At 32.6% G+C, this 19,165-nt stretch overlaps 2 protein-coding genes across 9 annotated transcripts in view; both read right to left on the bottom strand.

The window, feature by feature from the left end:
• LOC126830957 (zinc finger protein 816) overlaps positions 1-19,165 on the bottom strand; it is a 402,542-nt gene that overhangs the window by 47,628 nt on the left and 335,749 nt on the right. The gene's annotated exons all lie outside the window — the stretch shown is intronic.
• LOC126830954 (fasciclin-2) overlaps positions 1-19,165 on the bottom strand; it is an 80,199-nt gene that overhangs the window by 10,392 nt on the left and 50,642 nt on the right. The window contains exons 10-19 of one of the 8 annotated variants that reach the window (XM_050561509.2): positions 18,541-18,740; positions 17,123-17,228; positions 16,421-16,585; positions 15,735-15,878; positions 14,573-14,700; positions 14,060-14,261; positions 12,403-12,426; positions 10,936-10,995; positions 9,232-9,261; positions 1,751-6,552 (exon numbers count right to left, since the gene is read on the bottom strand). In XM_050561509.2, coding sequence (XP_050417466.1) covers positions 6,452-6,552; positions 9,232-9,261; positions 10,936-10,995; positions 12,403-12,426; positions 14,060-14,261; positions 14,573-14,700; positions 15,735-15,878; positions 16,421-16,585; positions 17,123-17,228; positions 18,541-18,740 — 1,160 coding nt within the window. In that variant the 3' untranslated portion in view covers positions 1,751-6,451. Of the gene's footprint in view, positions 1-1,750; positions 6,553-9,231; positions 9,262-10,935; positions 10,996-12,402; positions 12,427-14,059; positions 14,262-14,572; positions 14,701-15,734; positions 15,879-16,420; positions 16,586-17,122; positions 17,229-18,540; positions 18,741-19,165 lie in introns of those variants that run through there. The other 7 variants (XM_050561511.2, XM_050561512.2, XM_050561506.2 and 4 more) reach the window with 7 other exon arrangements.

Below are 19,165 nucleotides of genomic sequence, written 5' to 3' on the forward strand. Positions count from 1 at the left end.
ATAGGTTGTTAGCTCGGTTTTATATTTATAGGTTAGCTATGTTTTGTATTTACAAGTTAGTTATGTTTTATATTTACTAGTTAACTATGTTTTATATTCATAGGTTAGCTATGTTTTATATTTATAGGATAGCTATGCTTTGTATTCACTAGTTAGCTATGTTTTATATTCATAGGTTAGCTATGTTTTATATTTACTAGTTAACTATGTTTTATATTCATAGGTTAGCTATGTTTTATATTTATAGGATAGCTATGTTTTGTATTCACTAGTTAGCTCTGTTTTATATTTACTAGTTAGCTATGTTTTATATTCATAGGTTATCTCTGTTTTATATTTACTAGTTAGCTATATTTATAGGTTAGTTCGGTTTTATATTAACAAGTCAGCTTTGTTTTATATTTAAAATTAGCTTGTTACAAGTTACCCATGTTTGATATTTATAAATTACCCATGTTTGATATTTACAAGTTACTCCATGTTTGATATTTACAAGTTACCCCATGTTTGATATTTATGTTAGTAGTGTTTTTATTTATTTACACCCCGTTCTTTTTTATATTTATTTACACCCTGTCCCTTTCGACATTTAAACCCGTGTAGGTTTTGTATTTAAACCCTGTCCCGTTCTACATTCACACCAGGGTAGGTTTTGTATATACACCCTGTTCCGTTTCACATCCTGATCTGTTTTCTATTTGCATTTGCGCCCTAGCCTGTTTTGTATTTACACCCGATATGTTTTAAATTAACACCCCCTCCTATTTTGTCCGTTTCGTACTTATAAACCCCCGAAATGTTTGATATTTACATCGATCAGTTGTGTAATTCATAAAAGAAACATCAAGGCGATTATTCTAAAGTAGTAAATATAAAGTGTATTGTGTATGTTTAGACAAAGCAGAATCATTATCATCTATAAAGTAGCGAATGGTTCAATATAAAAGAATACGATATGTTGCTAATAAATAAAGATATATCCATCCCACTGCAGTTTGTCTTCTTCAGTTTTATCTTGCGCCACCTGATCCTTCACGCTTGATTTCCTAAGTGAGTCTGGGCTAGAAAAGTACCACTCACACCATCACCCCAAACATGAATTATATATATTGTTACATTGAAATAAATCCATCTAATACAATATACGAATCACCCTAATAAACTTACATCTCTACCAGTCCATGTTTGTCTTGTGGGCTGATCAACTTCATCTGTACAAACATCAGTACTACCCAATTCAACATACCAAGATAAATTGGTTGAATTATAACCATTTTAGGAAAATAAATTTAAAATATGTAATCAGGTCTACATTTGTCCCTCACTTCTGGAGAATCGCCTTAGCTAAAATGGCTTGTAAGGTAGCCCATGCTCTTCACCCTAGCTATGCCAGTTCTATCAACATCTTAAACACTCTAATGTGCTAATTCAAATAAAGGAGAAAATCGTATGTTTATCGACCACAAACATTTCTAATTATAATATCTACCATTATGTTCTAACATGGGTTCAATGCAATATTGTAGCTAAACAAAACTCTCCAGCTTAGTCATGGCAGATCCATTAACATCTGAAACAACCCGGAGTGGTATTCATTCCAAACGCAATCGAAACTTTCAACATTACAAGTATGTATGATTATAATATTTTGAATGTTTCATGCACGACGAATATCACGTATGGTCACGTATGCGGTTACATCAGTGTCAATTGCAATGTAGCAGCACTTCTAGTAAAGAATGCAACAACGTTTGAATAAAAATGGATATTTATTTAAAACAGATGAGAAATGTAATAAAAACAGACAAACGACCAGTCAATGTATAAACACACAATGAAAATTATGACTAATTATATCCATCGAACAAATTTACATAATACCTAAATATTAGCACAAGTTAAATATCTTACAATAATAAATATTACTCTTTAATCTCGATCGTTGCTCTCTTTAATCTCATCTCACACCTACACAACATGCTGTATCTATAACAACACATAATATATTACAATATATCAAGTATGTGCACCAACTTCTATAGATATTCCAGCCAGTTTTCCATGAGAAACATTCAGTTGGCTTTTAAAATAATTATAGAATTCTATTCATTATCATGGTTGGAAAAATTGTGCGCAGTTTGCCTTTAACCTAAAATTCAATACCTTCTACACGTTTAAGGCAAGCTTTTTTCGCCCCTTCATCTTCCTAAAAGAATTGCAATTTTCACAAACTACTAATTGATATTTGGTAAAGTCTCTTCGAAGTATCGATCTAATTCAACTTTATGGAGTGTTTAATAACTGATGTTTGAGGTTAAAGTCGTGAGAACTGGGGCCTTTATTATATTTAACTTTGTGTTAATATTTCTAACTTCAAGTGAACACAAATTTTTTTTAGTGTCTAACAACAACATTAATATTTATACATAAATAGACATCGAACTACAAATAGGTCACAAGGTCAATTACTTTTTACATCCATATTACTCCGCCACATTATATCTAGCTAACTATTCAGGAGGATTGGCAATCAATATTCCACAAACACCATAAGACTAAAGGTTGTATTTAAAATTTACACCAGAAGCATTGATGTCTTGCAATTTACATACATTCAACAATATATATTTAAACAACGGCAAGTGAACAAAGCCTCGTACTGCATAATATAATATGTCAACATGAATTAACAAGACTGGATTTTATTTTTTCAAAAACAAAGTTTTCTTTGAAATATCCAATTAACTGCCTGTTAAATTGCAATAAAAACTAAGGAGCACTTGATTCAATGATACTAATTTTAAATCCGTTATTTTATTTAAAAAATCTGCAAGAGTGAACCTGATTTATTTTTCGTGCAACTCTTTTGCATAGGATTCGTATTAGGAACAAAACTTGTCACATATTTTTTTTTAACCTGAGAGTTAAAGTAATATTAGCTAGACACCAACTCCAACAACACCCTAGTTTATTTACCATTTGTTTCGAACTGAATATTATCTATAATCGCACAATTTTAAATCTATAATTTTAAGGGTTAATATCTGGTGAAACAAATCCTTTTTTTTTCTTTTCTAAATATGGAGTAAACATGATGATAAAATTAGCAACCTACCATGACGATTTAGAGCGGAGAGGGATAATAACTATTTAGGCGCCAAATTAGTTTGTAAAAATATACAATCGGTTGTGAAGCTTTATCTGTGGAGCATTTCTTTCCTTTGCATATTTCCACGAAGACATGCTTCAAAAGAAAGTTTAGCATGCTTCTTACACCGAAGGACAGGATTACAATCGTCTAACCATGGCTCCACGATCTTACAAGCCGTATTATTAAACGCCTGGTCCTATAGCTGTGCGGAATAGTAATTCTGCAATTCCTTTTTTTAAAAGGTATTATTCCAGTCTTTGCCCCACAGATATATTCTAATTTGACTACCTGGAGTGGATATAATGTAACAAGCACTATTAAACGAAGAAAGATGATGAAAAAAACTAAAACTACAATATACACATATATTACAGATTACATCATGCCTTATACATCATATACATGATATACAGACAGATGTTAATTAGACTAGATCATTGGGGAGGGTTACTCCTAGACACAATGTTATATCAGTATCACAATATCCCACGTATTCCCTTTATTACTCACTGTCCCTAAAACCCTAATATTAGTTGTTAGGATTGGACGTTAGCTCCCTAAAACACTAATATACACTATATATTTTAGGATTGGATGTCCCTAAAACCCCAATATACAATATTTCTGTTGGGATTGGATGTTATTTCCCAAAAAACTTAATATACATTACATTTTAGGATTGGATGTTAAAATAACTCACTGTCCCTAAAACCCTAATATACAATATTTCTATTGGAATTGGATGTTAGTTCCCGAAAAACTATATACTATATTTTAGGATTGGATGTTAGAATAACTCACTGTCCCTAAAATACAATATTTCTGTTGGGATTGGATATTAGTTCCCGAAAAACTACACACTATATATGGACTGAGTGTTAGGATATCTCACTTTCCCTAAACCCTAATATATACTGTTATGTTAAGAGTTGCTTCATTTTCATTCAGGTAGAGGACACGGGTATTAAACATCACTTGATCCATAGAAAAATGGTCAAGTTATTCATTCTTAATATATATATTAATATTTCCAAATGAGCATATCTTAGTAATGAGGGGTTGTGTTATATGGGAATACATAAATAAATGAGTCTTCAGGGACTTCTTTTCTTTATCATTCTAAAGTTTGATGGAAAATGTGAGTGTTGGAGAAAAAATTATTTGATCATGTTTAGTATTATGCTTAGGATTATTACATGATAAATTAATAAAGTAAAAAAAAAAAAATACAAAAAATACACCATTTTATGAAAGATTAAATCGGAATTCTTAGATGGACAGAATTTATAATATAACCTTGAATCCTTTCGGGGTCATTTCTTAACTTTTGAAGGGTTTAAGTGATTTTTCATTGATTATAAAAGTTAGACAGGTTCGCCCTTAGGATCATTTCTCAACTTTTGAAGGGTTTGAGTGATTTTTGAAGGGTTTGGGCGATTTTTGAAGGGTTTGAGTGAGTTTTCATTGATTATCTATGTTAGATAGTTTAGGCCTTGTGATCATTTCTCAACTTAGTAAGGGCTTAAAAGGTTTTTCATTGATTATCGATGTAGGTTATTAATTTGAGAGTGAAGGAGTATTAGTAAGGGAGACAGAAAGGTGTTAGTCTTTATACAAATGATATACATACAATTATAATAATAGAACTAATATACACAAAATAATCATAACTTTACACACAATTAGAATTTCCAATTCAACAGAAATAAAACAAAACTACGCTATTTTCATGTCAACTAAAATGATAATTTATAAAATTAGGAATAATATATTCTTGAATCAAATTCTTTGATTACTTGTCAAAAATTTCAGACAATAAAAACAGCACAAATTGGTAGCATGATTTCATAATTGATAACTAAACGAAACGATAACACAACCAATCTTTGGTCAAATAGAAATAAAAAACAAAACACAAATCGATGACTTTGCAGTAGCACCAAATCATTAGCAAAAGAAAACAATTACCTATTCAATTTCACAACCTAATCTTTAAATCTGATATTCCCAAATGTTCTGGATCTTTTTATTTAATTCAACTGTGGCAGTCTTAGTCAATGAAATATACCTTTGTTTGTTTTTGGTAAGAAATGTTAAAATAATAAAATGACACAAAAGCTATTCAGTTGGCACTATATATGTTACTAATGATGAGGTAAATATCAAACTACATGATTGCAGATAGCAAGTTATTATGACAATATCTAAAGCAATAATACATTTTTTTTTGATTTTAAGCTTTTCATGTCTAAAAATACAAAAAAGTTGATTATCGCCACAAAAAAAAAAAATATTGAATGATTAAGTCAAATGGAAGGGAGATAATTTGAACCATAAGGGGGAGATAATTTGGTCCCTATAAATTGTTATTTTCTCTTTACATTAGAGAGCCTATTTTCAAGATGACAAACGTTATGTTCAAATTAAGAGTATTGTGAGTAAACAGTGCTATAGTGTTATATATATAATTCAGACTCTTCAATATTTAAGTAGATTAAAGTTCGTGTCAAAAGGCTTTCATTAAAAAGGTACAGGAATTTTACTGGCTAATAGCTTCAAACTCCGGAATGACAAAATTACACAGGAATTTCACTTAAATAGACCTAAACAGAATATTCAATTGGTCACATTTTGTCTACTTTTACTTTAATATATAAACCATAAACCAAGATAGAACCATAGTGATTGGTCACATCTTGTCTACTTTTACTTTCACATAATATAGACTAAGATAGGGCCATTTTAATTGGTCACTTTTTGTTTTGTCTACTTTTACTTTCTTACCTGATCATACAAAACATATTGAAGTACTAAGCTTAATTCACGATCATGAGATTCACACATATTGTTCAAATATAAACACAAATTATGATTGATTAAAATCAATAGTATCAACAGATTGTTTGGAATGGTGTGGCTATTCTTCATAATAAAAACAAATCCTGGCAATATTTTCAATAAGGATATTTCAAATCACATAACTGAATCAATTAAATGCGTGAACTTGGTCAAAATATCCTACATATTCCTCGATACATTTGTAGATATTTTCGCGAAATTCATGAAAGTGTATATTCCTTCTTCCGTGTCTACGTAAAGTTCACAATTCAAACACTATCTGGTTATGTTCAACACAATTTGAGTCTTTGTTTTTAAAACACACATAAAAAGTTTAATATAGATAACACATTTAATGTTGACCAGGAACGTAAAACTTCCATCGTGCACCAGCCAATCAACCAATCAAACAGCAACACAGAAAATACTGAAGCGTAGTCTTCAACAGGGATATCATGACGATCACCAAATGAAGCATGCCATAGATACGATCACAGCAAGAATTATTGAAGAAACGGAGGCAGAGAGTGCAGGGGAAATGTTACCGCTAGTACTGCGATCCACTGAAAAGAGCGAAAAAGAAAATTTTGGTGAGTGATGACAAAAAAATTACAGTGAAATTTCTCAATTAAATTTTGACAAAAATATCAAGGTTGTGAAATAAATGTAAATAATAAACACTGATGAAATTATATTTAAGATTTTCATTTTTACCCTTATGAAAATCTTAAATAGAATTTCCATCAGGTTTGCTGTTTTCTCACGTAAAATGAGTATTTATGAAAAGTACAGGAGATGTTGTTAGCAAGGCACCCACTTTCTCGTATTCTCTTTCGCTGATCAATAAATTCATTCTTATTTTTTTTTTTCGATCTTCATAAAACCAAATATTTTGTAAATGTCTACAAAAATCCAATATTTGTAAACATCTACAAAAATTCAATATTTGTAAAGTCTACAAAAATCCAATATTTGTAAATGTCTACAAAAAATTTTATGAAGAGAATATTTCCAGACATCAAAACAAATTTTTGTTGAGGTCACAAGGTCACATTTGCAACAAGGTTTCACGAGGAAGTGGGACACAATTAAGGATGATGTAGCATATGAATAATAATAATAATAAAAAAAAAAGCTGTTGAAAAATGAAACAAAATTTTCTAAAAACAAAAACAAAGCATGCGAAGACAAAAAAAACCAAAACAAAAAAAACCAACAAAATAAACAGGATAAGTGTTACGTCATACATGCAAGTGCATACATTTATACATATAACATGCCAATTTGATGTTCCTGTTCCTGGTCAAATTATTCATTCTGAAATAAATTTCTTTAAAATTATTTATCTCTCTAAAAAAGAAAACTGCTACAAAAAAGATTTCAATAAAAAAAATCAATTCAATAGAAGACTTCAGTTTCAACATTTCAAAAATATTGAGAAAATAAAACTTTGATCATCCCAACAAATATCAACTTAAGATCAGACCAACCAAAAAAGAAAACACTTCATTCAATCATTCATCGACTACCGAACTAGACAGATTGTCAAGCTTATAGAAACAAAACCAAACCATAGAAACCATTTTAATACTTTTATCTGATATATTTTCTGTTTTTAAAAACAGAAGTACATGTACAACAAAAACTATTCAGCTATTGATCACCTCCATGAGAAGTGGTATCAGGCATTCTAGAGAGAGAGAGAGAGAGAGAGAGAGAGCTTGCCTTATGAACCACATCAAGTATAAGAAAACTGCTGAAGCAAATCTATTTTAAAAACTTGTAAACCACTGTATGAATTTGGATACTGAATGTTGTATTTTGTGTTTTTTAATGGCCGGAGTAAATGGTGCGGACTCACTAACAATTAACCTGGGGCCTTTTACACGTATAACTCCAATGGTTAAGATGTCAGCATTGAATCATTTTGATTCTCCGCTCCCTGTCCAACCTCGTGGGTTTTCTACCGGTACTCCGGTTTCTTCCCACTGCTAAAGACCCCTCACCTTCCCCTCGTCATTGGTTGAGCTTTAAAAATCCTAGTACAAATTTTAGCTCATGATCAATGAAACGAATAAATTCTTGAACTTTTTCCGACGTTGTTTCCCCTCGTCAGTAGTCCATGACGGAGGGCCTGTCAAGGGACAACGAATAGTCGTTCCGATGGACGTAAAACCGAGGTCCTGAGTACATATTGGCATGAATGTAAGAGAACCTGTGACAGTTGGAATTCGAATAAAAAGGGGGACGTGTTCTGACCAAATTTACCTTAACATACACTGCATGACGTATACCCATCTTCATTAGCACGGATGGAGTAGAAATGTAGGATGTTAAACCCTATTTTCATTTCATTTATGGTAATCAATTACATTTAAAGGACAATATTGGTGCCAGTCATTGTCACATATGTGATGGAACTGGTTAAACACGTTCCAGATATTATTTTATCACAGAGATCATTGCTACGATAGATGCATAATCAATGCTTCAACAGTCGGAATGCTTCAACAGTCGGAAGTGACGAACGCAAAAGGAAAACAAGAGTTATCCCTCTATATAACTGACTGAAATGATGAGTGATAACATACACAAGAGTATATATGACAATTCAAAAAAGTAATTGAATGTCATTATAAAAGAGAACATGAATAAAATAGCAATTAAATAGACTGGCATACGATGAGAATAAAATAAATTCAACAACCAACTAAAGTGGAAGGTTGGCTGGAGATCAGTTATAGAGACCACATTGGTTTCGTCTGTTTAAAAATACAGTATCAGTATAGTTATAAATTACAGTTTGTATTGCTAGTTGAATTTATTGTGATAAGGTGCTAAATAAGTAAAAATTAACAAGGTTTATAATCGGGTGCTACATGTAAATTGTAACAAGTTTCATAATCAAGTGCTTAATAACGAACTTCTGATTGGCCCGAATTGTAACAAATTTCATAATCATGTGCTTAATAACAAACTTCTGATTGGCCCAAATTGTAACAAATTTCATAATCATGTGCTTAATAATAAAATTCTGATTGGCCCAAATTATAACAAGTCTTAAAATTGGGTGCTTAATAACAAAATTCTGATTGGCCCAAATGTTAATAAGTTTTATAATCATGTGCTTAGTAACAAAATTCTGAATTGTAACAAGTTTTATAATTGGGTGCTATTCTGTAAACATGTTTTAAAAGATTAATCTATTTTATGTTTATTTGGGTGCTGTTTAACTATTATACCTCTACTTTCCGTATCAACAACATATTTCCCTAAAAAAATGAAAACATTATTGGAATTACATGTTGATGGGTGTATGTACATGTATACTATACAATGTATTAATATATACTGTTACAAAATTTTATTTCCTGTGATTAAAATATGATTGTGAGTCGTTTAATGTAGAAGGATTAGTGGGTATGCAATATGAATGTATTACATGAATAAATGAATGAATGGAAATGAGTTTTATGGTACATCACATGTATTATATCATTTTAATATGTTGTCCAGCGGGTTTTGTTAAAATAACACAAAGGAGTGTGTCGAATTATATTATGTTTAAAAAAAAAAAATGCAAGGACACATGGTAGGGTGACCCACCATAAATAAATATCTCCAAATATCTCGACAATTACGCCACAATATTTATATATATGCCAAGCCTCAAATCAGTTTCACACAATTATAGTCACTAAATAAACGATCATGTTGTACTTAATAAGCTATGACCATTAATCATCTATAAATAATAGACTGAAAACTGGTTCCAAGTTGCGTCTATAACATCCAGACACTTTTGAGTAAAAGATAGGTTACCTGCCCTTGTTTTGAAATTAGTCTCGCTTAACCAGTCTATCGACCATTCTACGTTTGATTGACAGGTCGGGATAATCAAGACTACTTTTTTACGAAACATAACAGAAAGCTAGAACAAGAAATTGAATTTAGAAATAAGCACTTTAGACAACTCAACAATTGTTTTAAAAAACTTGTAAAAGTAAAATGAAACTACTGCTAGTATCATGTTCCTGCTAAAGAAAGTGATTCAGAGATAGTATTTGTACTAAACCAAAAGATGCCGCTCTTAACGGTACAGTTAATGATAAAGCAATTTAAAAAATAAAACAAACGTAATTACTAAAGCTGCTGTAATAACCAAGAAGCTAAATTTTACTGCTATTCAAAATCGTCAACAATAGTTTTTTTACGGCTTTAATAGTTGATATATTTGTAGAGAATTGCACGTGCCATGGCTATTTATCGACTCAAAGCGAGTGCGGGGTAGTCAGAAATCAGTTCGAGACACGCAACTGAAGCGTGCACATTTAGCCGTGTCGAGACCAACTTTCTGTAAAGTGCACGGGTCATCCTACACATGGGGAAGATCTGTGTCTACATGTGTTATATTATTTTCATGTATTATACTATTTTAATATATCGTCTACCTTTCTTGTTAAAATAATACGAAGGGTGTCTGGTGAAGATCAGTGTGTAAACATGTATTATACTATTTTAATATGTTGAAAAAATAATACAAATGAACCTGGTGAATATAATATTTGCTGATAATTAAATATTTAAATATAAAAGGGAGATAACTCTATTTTATTTTTGAGAAAGTAAACCTGCTACTATTAAGGTCATGTATATCATAATGTACAAGGCATTCGAAGAAAAATTTATCTTAATTCTGAAAAAAAATTTAATGCTGACGAAAAGATGATGCAAACACTTGACCTCAGAAAGTATAGGCGGTAATTTTATGATAAGCAGAATCGCTTTGAGCTAGCGAACAGCTGAAGACAAGCAATAATCATAAAAATATAACGAAATAAAAATGAAAATAAAGCTGCTCGCTTTACAAACTGTCGAATTGTAGACAGAAACAAAAAGTAAAGATTAATTTTTTTTGTTTAAACTTTTCAAACTAAACAGTATACCTTCAGCCGGTTTTGTATCGGTATTGGGTGGGGCTGGGACTTCTTCGCTCAGTGGTTCTCCTTAAAAACATGTTAAAAATTTAGATATATGATGCTCCACATCTATACCTTATTCATACAGGTACTAACAGCACACTTTACCTTATTATTACAGGCACTTTTAAAAGTTTCCATTCGTTAATTGTAAAGTTATGTTAGTAATGAAACTCGAGAAATAAATGAATCATTTTAATTAATAATCCCTTGATTATTATTAATGAAAAATGATAACACTAGTTAATGAAAAAGAAGATAAAAATTGAATATAAAATTTCTATTTCAAAGAAATTTGATAAAGTTTAACAGACCATTAAAAAAAATATGAGGACAGTTTGGTTCCTGTTTTTGTATAAGATTAACAGATTTCTTTTTAGCAAACATTTTAAAATAAGGAAAGCATTGAGTCATAATATTCTGTCAAAAAACATTCCATTAATTGGTAAAAATTTAAAAATAAAGCTTTAAAGTTTTTGTCATTCATTTATTGAATTTGAGAATAAGAGATTAAGCATAGTCTGTAAAATGAGGGTGTGAATTTGTAGTAAGAATTGTCATTTAAATTAGCTTTTTTTTCTTTTTTTTGCACTGAACAAGTCTGAACTGACTTTGAATGGAGTCAATTATATAAAGTCTGTCATTAAGTCGAGTGTTGTAGGTTTCAATCCATGCTATGTTTTTATTCTTTACTGACTCTGGGTAGTCAATTATAAGGTCTGTCATCGAGTCAAGTATTGTGGTTTCAATCCAAGGCTGGTGGTCCGTAACAGCGAGTATTGAAATTGCGAAACACCATACGACAAGCCTGAAATGACAGTACGTTTCCTGGGCTTTAAATCTTTTTTCTTGGAATAAAATCTGTATACCGTAATTTTTCACCGACGCATGTCAAACTTTTGACAAAGTGAGAAATTATGACAATGAACATCAGATTGTGGACATGCTCGTCCAGTGTCTTTATATTGCAGACAGTATCATCCAGTGTCTTTAGATTGTGGATAGTCTTGTCCATTGTCATAAGATTGCAGACATGCTCATCCTTTGTCCTTAGATAGGCAACATGCTTGTCATGTGTCTTTAAATTGCAAACAGTCCTGTCCAATGTTTTTGGTTTGTAGACAGCATCATCCAGTGATCTGAGATTGTAGATAGTCTCGTCCAGTGTCATTAGATTTCTAAGAACAGTGCTAGTTAACGAGTACATCACAATTAAATCTGTGTGCTGGAGTTAAATCTATGATCAATTTCAACCAAAACATCTTTAGAATGTTAGCTTAATAAATAAAAAAACGTGAAATTTCTTGTCAAAGTTACGATAAGGAGAGCCTACTATAAGTATTGAATTGTAAGAAAGAGTATTTTATTTGTAGTTACAGCAGCCATTGTAAACATGCCCAGGTGACAGTTTATTAAAGTACGGTCTAGTCTTACCAGTTATAGGTTGATACGTTCCATCTGAAAATTTGTGATTTTTTTTAAAAAAAGAAAGAAATAAATATTGTCAAACAATGAGCAACATGAAATGAAAGAAAAAAGATAAAATGCCATAAGACTGTTTGTGACATGTTTTACAAATATTAAAAACAACAGCAAAATTACAAACAGTTTTTACAAGAAACCACCCCAAAAAAAAAAAAATCAAAAAAAAATCAGGTCTAGGATTAATTAGATGTTTCCACCCTTCTCAAAAACAACTTTTGAAAAAGCCTCTAGTGTATGCAATACAATCATTTCAAACATCTGAAATAGCCCCCAAGAACCCTCTTCTTCCAACCAAACCAAAATTTAACTTTGAAGAAATAAAATTGATAAAAAGAAATCTTTTGACATGAATCAAAATCCATTACCGAAAATTTGCTTAGAAATTACAAACATACAAAGAATCCGATTTAAATCAAATCTTCGTGACATTTTGTTTAAATCTAAAGTTTTGATATTCTACCATAATGACAGTCCTCCATCAAAGATCAACATGTTTGAAGAGGGTCTGTTGGGGTAAATTAATGCCCCAGGGTAATATTGACTCTCAAACCAGCTTTATAATGTTGTAACAGTATCCTATTGAACCCCCATCTGGACATAGCGTAACACCTGAAATTACCTTTGAACGGTAGCTTCGTGGCAATATATACGTAACCGAAGGGGATTTAGACTAGAGTTTCTACTTCAAAGGAGTTAATACAATTGTTTAGCGTTTTATATTGATATCAGACAAACTTATCTTTGAGATGGGAGGAGATTACTGGAAGATGGACTTAACAGTGACTGATTGGCTTTGGCCTACCAATGTAATTATTTTCCTGCCTTCATTAGCCCAGTTGCAGCAGAACAGTTGGACATTAAACCCCATTTCATTTCATAATAACTTAACCAAAATAAATAAAACTCTTTGGGTTGATAGAGGGTCAACAAAAATTTCAATTTAAAAAAAAAGAAGAGCGAAACTCTAATCTAATATTAAAAAGATTGCGTATTATATTTGGGTCGCTCCAGATCAAATTAAATAAAATAAAAAAAATTTGAAAAGTATGTGTTGTAAAATCATCTGAAACTAAATATATAAAGAAAAATAAAATTCACACACAACATACAAGATAAGTATTAGTTTATAACACCACGCTCTCAGAAATCAGCAACCTTTGTATCTCAGAAATCATGATTAATTTTAAACATTCAAATTTGTCAAATATTCTTTGCTTACATATTCACTAAACTTCAAATAATTAAGTCTCTGCTTTAGAAGAGACTTTTCAAAGTATTTGTAAAATAATTAGTTCCTGTTAACGGCATTTTTCTGAGCATTTAGAATATTCAGCATTTGTCTCAAGAAAGTAGTTATAGTGTCTACTAAAGACATAGTTACTTAAACATTGGATACATTTCTTTAATTACTGACAACTTTCAAGGAGACAGTTTTCAAATGGATCAAGAATTATTATCGCTACTGACATCTTTCATATAGCCTAAAATCACAAATACAATTTTCAAGTATCAAGAATCATCATCCTAAAAATTATATTTATTGTGATCTGGTTGGTCTCATCAATTTATTGATTAAGATTTGGGAAAATATTTAAAATCAACCTACCTCCTTTAGAAGTTTTAAAGATTTTTCCACGAGACTCTGATGCCCCGAGTTGATTAACTGCAGTAACTTCAACCTGATAGAATGTGTTTGGTACAAGTCCTGTTATTTTATAACTTGTCACATCTCTAGGGGCGTTTCTATTTTCCGGATCATACATTCGAACAACTTCCCAGCTATTCTCATCTTCACCTTTCACTTCCACCTGATCAAAACAAAATCAAATATCAACACACCATGAAATATTTCACATCAGCATCAGAGAGAGAGAGAGAGAGAGAGAGAGAGAGAGAGAGAGAGAGAGTAATGGGGTTTAAGGTCCATTCAACACAGATGAGGTCATTTCGGGACTAACACATGGTTCAATTTTATTTCCATAAATCACTTGTCATTTTCAGCAAATTGCCTTTACATTATCTAGTTTTTAACTATTATAGTGAGAACTGCCAACTCGTTATCGAATCTCCCATCATGTATCTTTAAGATTTACTGTCTCCATAGGGTGTTAATACATACCTTTCTATAAACAATCTTGTAACCAGTGAGAGGTTTACCACCAGTTAATGGTTTCTCCCAACTAACCATGTACGAATCACCATTATCTCCATATCCCTTAGAGTTGAAGGTCACAGGGTCGGGTTTACCTGTTATAGAAACAAATAAATCATATGAATTTGTTTGATTTTTGGGGTTTTTTTTAAAATTTATTAATACTGGTACTACAAAACTTTTATAGCACATGTGAACTGGACTACAATTCAACATCAATTTATCAAAACTTTTGTGTGTCTAATTGTGACCAGACAACATTCCAGACTAACATGGCAAACGCCAATACAGTAGAATCTGAATTAAGCAGTCAATCAAGGAAATTTTCATGACTGACCACTTAACAGGGGTTACCTCTTAATAAAATCTCAGTGTTTGTTAGCGCTGACATCAATTAAATTTTACGCTTGGCTGCATTGGGAGCAAACTTCAATATTTGCATCGGCAATTAAACTTGCTTGGAATGAAAATTCTTGGGACTCAAATCTCTGATATAACTTCAGTAAACGTGTCATTTTGTACCAACAATGATACTACTGTCTACCACTGTGATGTGTTCGATAATATCTATCCATTTTTGTGAAGAAAATCCTTGAATTAATTTTATTTTATCAAAAAAGTACATGTCCAAAAAACCATCACTAAATTTGTCACCGTTTTTTTGGGGGGTGTAACTCTGTAATACAGGAGGCGTTAAAACTTATTTAGCAACAAAGTGGCAAAGGAAAATAGATACTTTATTCAATCAGTATCAAATAATGTTTCATTACATATGAAAACAATGACCAGGGTTTATTGTTATTTTCACAGTTCTTTTTACCAGATGTGTGGGTGGCCAGATAATAAGCTATTAATCACAGGATTAGCAGAGGTGCTACGGAGAAGGACAAGATGGCATCATTCAACAATGGCTGTTACAGCGCTATTTTTCTAAATTTATTAGCAAAATAGTGACCGCTGGCCGCGTTAGGAGTGGCCTTTGATTACAGAGATGAAACAATAGAATTTCTAGGGGGGGGGGGGGGGAATTTATTGAGTGTGACTGCTTACAAGGAGATGTCGCTGTATAGGAGTGGCTGCTCGTACAGATTCTACTATACTATTATATTACTTATATTACTATACTTACGAACTTTAGGTGTTTGATCTGTCATAGTTTGAGGCTGTCCGTACCCAACTGCGTTTCTAGCACGCACTGTTACCATATAAACACTATCAGCCATTAAATCTGTTAATCTAGCTTTCGTTCTCTGATCCTGGGCATCTTGACCCGCTACAAATAAACAATCAAACAGTATCAATAAATGAACAAAGTTATCGTGGGACTAATAAACAGACCTCTTAATGACAAATATTCAAAAAATTTTGATGTTTAAATCAAAACCCAAATCAATAGCTAAATATTTGACAGCCAATTTTATTGTCTGAGTTATACAGACTGATTGCTTTTTTAATGCTTTATCAATCTGATTAAACCCATAGATACTATTTAGCTTATAGTTCAAAATTTCATTTTACTTGTCTTGACTACACTAGGATCTGGAAGAGTTGTTATATAACCCGCGTTCTGGTTGAAGTGAGGGATTAGCCTTACGAGTTCTTGGCGTGCGATGCACGGAAGTGTGGGTAAACCACTAGACATGTCAATGCTGACAGATTAATCAATGTCTGATATCATAGGGTCAAACGCCGCGTCTTACCCACTTAGCCACTGTGGCTCCTAGCCCTTGATGATTTGCTTATGTCTTTGAGTGTATGTAGTAACACGATTTGAGTTATATGACGGACTCATAACAATATCAACAGTTTACTTACGTCGTTGAGCGTAGGTAGTTTTAATGTCGGTGCTGCCTTGTAGATTATATTCTATCTTATAGTCAATAACGGGTTGTCCACCATCGTTACTGGGCGGGGTGATCAATACTTCGATAGATGTTGGTGTCGTTTTATCGGTAGACAGTAATACTGTACCAGGGGTTACTATAAAAATAGAAATAAAACATTTTGGTATTTTCAAATATATAATACTGTGTGTGCTTCTTATAAAATTATACATTTTGGTATTTTTAAATATATAATATTGTTTGTGCTACTTATAAAAATTATACATTTTGGTATTTTTAAATAGAAGAAGCTTGAATTTATTCTAAATTATTCCAGTTATTTCCCTTCTGAGGAAGTATGCTACAACTACCATTTGCAGCTCACCAAGTCATGAAGTCAAAATTTGCAGCTCACTACATGCAGCTGGTTTGTAGCTGACCAAGTTTCTAAGTGATGATTTGTAGTCCACCAAGTTATGAAGTCATGGTTCGGAGCTCACCAAGTCATGGTTCGTAGCTCACTGTGTCATGAAGTCATGGTTTGGAGATCACAAAGTCATAGTTTGAAGCTCACTGTGTCATGAAGCCATGGTTCGTAGCTCACTGTGTCATGAAGTCATGGTTTGGAGATCACAAAGTCATAGTTTGAAGCTCACTATGTCATGAAGTCACAGTTTTGAGGTAATAATCTTACCTGCTTTAGCCAGAGAGATAACTTGTGTTGACGCACCACGACCATTTTTAGCAGTGCACAGAAAATCTCCATAAATCCAATCCTCGTTTTCATTCTCAACAGAAACCTGGAAATATACCGGTATAAGAAAATTCAAACACAAGTACTTGAAATATTTATTTCATTTAACAGTTAATTTCTGTTTAAATGTCACAAGGCAAGGGAAGTGTCAAAAATGTGCTGCTTGGTAACTTTGGAGAGAATTTAACCATCCTGGGATAGTGTAGTTTGTGGGTGATTTTGTCATTGAAGAATTCATTTAAATAAACTGGGCGATATCTGGGCGATATCTCGGTATATTCGGTTTTTTTTATATATTTTTCCTGAAGACAGTATTTTTTTTTTTGACAGCTTTTATTTCTGTGACGTTTTTATATCAAAAAACAGACATATCGCCCAGCTCTAACCTGGTGTGGCAGAGAGAGGGAAAGGCTGTCATTTTGGGACTAACATATGGTTCAATTTTATTTCGATTATCCGCTTGCCTGTAGGGGTCTTTAGCAGTGGGAGGAAACCGGAGGACCAAGAGAAAGCCCACGAGGTTGGACAGGCGACCTTACTCCTTGTCATGAACAACCAAGGAATCGAACCCACGTCAGTTAACCTTTAATAATGGTGATTGTTTATTACTGGATATAAACAAATATTATTTTGGTAGTCAACCAATTTAAGAATTAAGAGTTTTCAAAAGTTGTATTTGACAAATATGGAAGTTTGTAAATAAAATGAGGTTTAACGTCCTACTGTTCTGATCTGACTGGGCTAATGAAAGACTTGATATGGCTGTTTTCAACCCCACAGAAAGACTGGACGTGGTTGTTTTTTACCCCAAGAAAAGACTGGACATGGTTGATTTTAACCTAACGGAAAGACTGGACATGGTTGATTTTAACCCCATTGAAAGACTTGACATGGTTGTTTTTAACCCAACGGAAAGACTGGACATGGTTGATTTTAACCCCATGGAAAGACTGGACATGGTTGATTTTTACCCCATGGAAAGACTGGACATCGTTGTTTTTTACCCCATGTAAAGACTGGACATCGCTGTTTTTTTACCCCAAGAAAAGACTGGACATGGTTGATTTTAACCCAATGGAAAGACTGGACATGGTTGATTTTAACCCCATGGAAAGACTGGACATGGTTGATTTTAACCCCATGGAAAGACTGGACATGGTTGATTTTAACCCCATGGAAAGACTGGACATGGTTGATTTTAACCCCATGGAAAGACTGGACATCGTTTTTTACCCTATGGAAAGACTGGACATGGTTGTTTTTTTACCACAAGAAAAGACTGGATGTGGTTGATTTTAACACCATGTTAAAAGACTGGACGTGGTTGTGGGTTTTTTTTGTTAATACTTCTAACTTACCATTAAATAACTAGCTACATATCCTTTGCCTAACTTGGACGATATTGTGTATGTTGCATTGTTTTCGGCGATAACTTCATCATTACGGCTCCATTCGATATAGGCTTGTGGTTCACCATTAGCTAAACATGTTACGTTAGTCTTGTGTGAGGCCCAGCCGTAGGTCTTGGTGTACGGCGTATTATCGAAGTTGGGTTTGACTGAAAACATAACAGATATTTCTAAAGTAAAAACATAGGTTGCCAGGCAATTAAAGATACAGCCACAGCAGTTGACAATGGGCATCCTCGCTAGAGATAAAAGTGCATAGTTTATAGGTGACACCCCAAGGAGACGGTCCCACGTGACCTCATTGTTTACCTTACAGCATTGTTCTCCTGTACATCCATTACGAACTGGTGAGCTGACAAACGTTATTTTATGTCGTTAATATGGAATTGAATCCCGATACTCCGAAATACGGTTCTCTTACCATAGGTCATGTGTAAATGAGTTCATACCAACGACACTTGGTGGGAATCAATTCATCGAGGACGCCAATTGCATCTAGCAACATATTTATGGTACACATAAGTTGACATAAACAGATGTTTAAAAAGCACCCTCAACAGTAGCATAAAAAACA

This window comes from Patella vulgata, chromosome 8 (assembly GCF_932274485.2).
Source record: "Patella vulgata chromosome 8, xgPatVulg1.2, whole genome shotgun sequence".
NCBI lineage: Eukaryota > Metazoa > Mollusca > Gastropoda > Patellidae > Patella > Patella vulgata.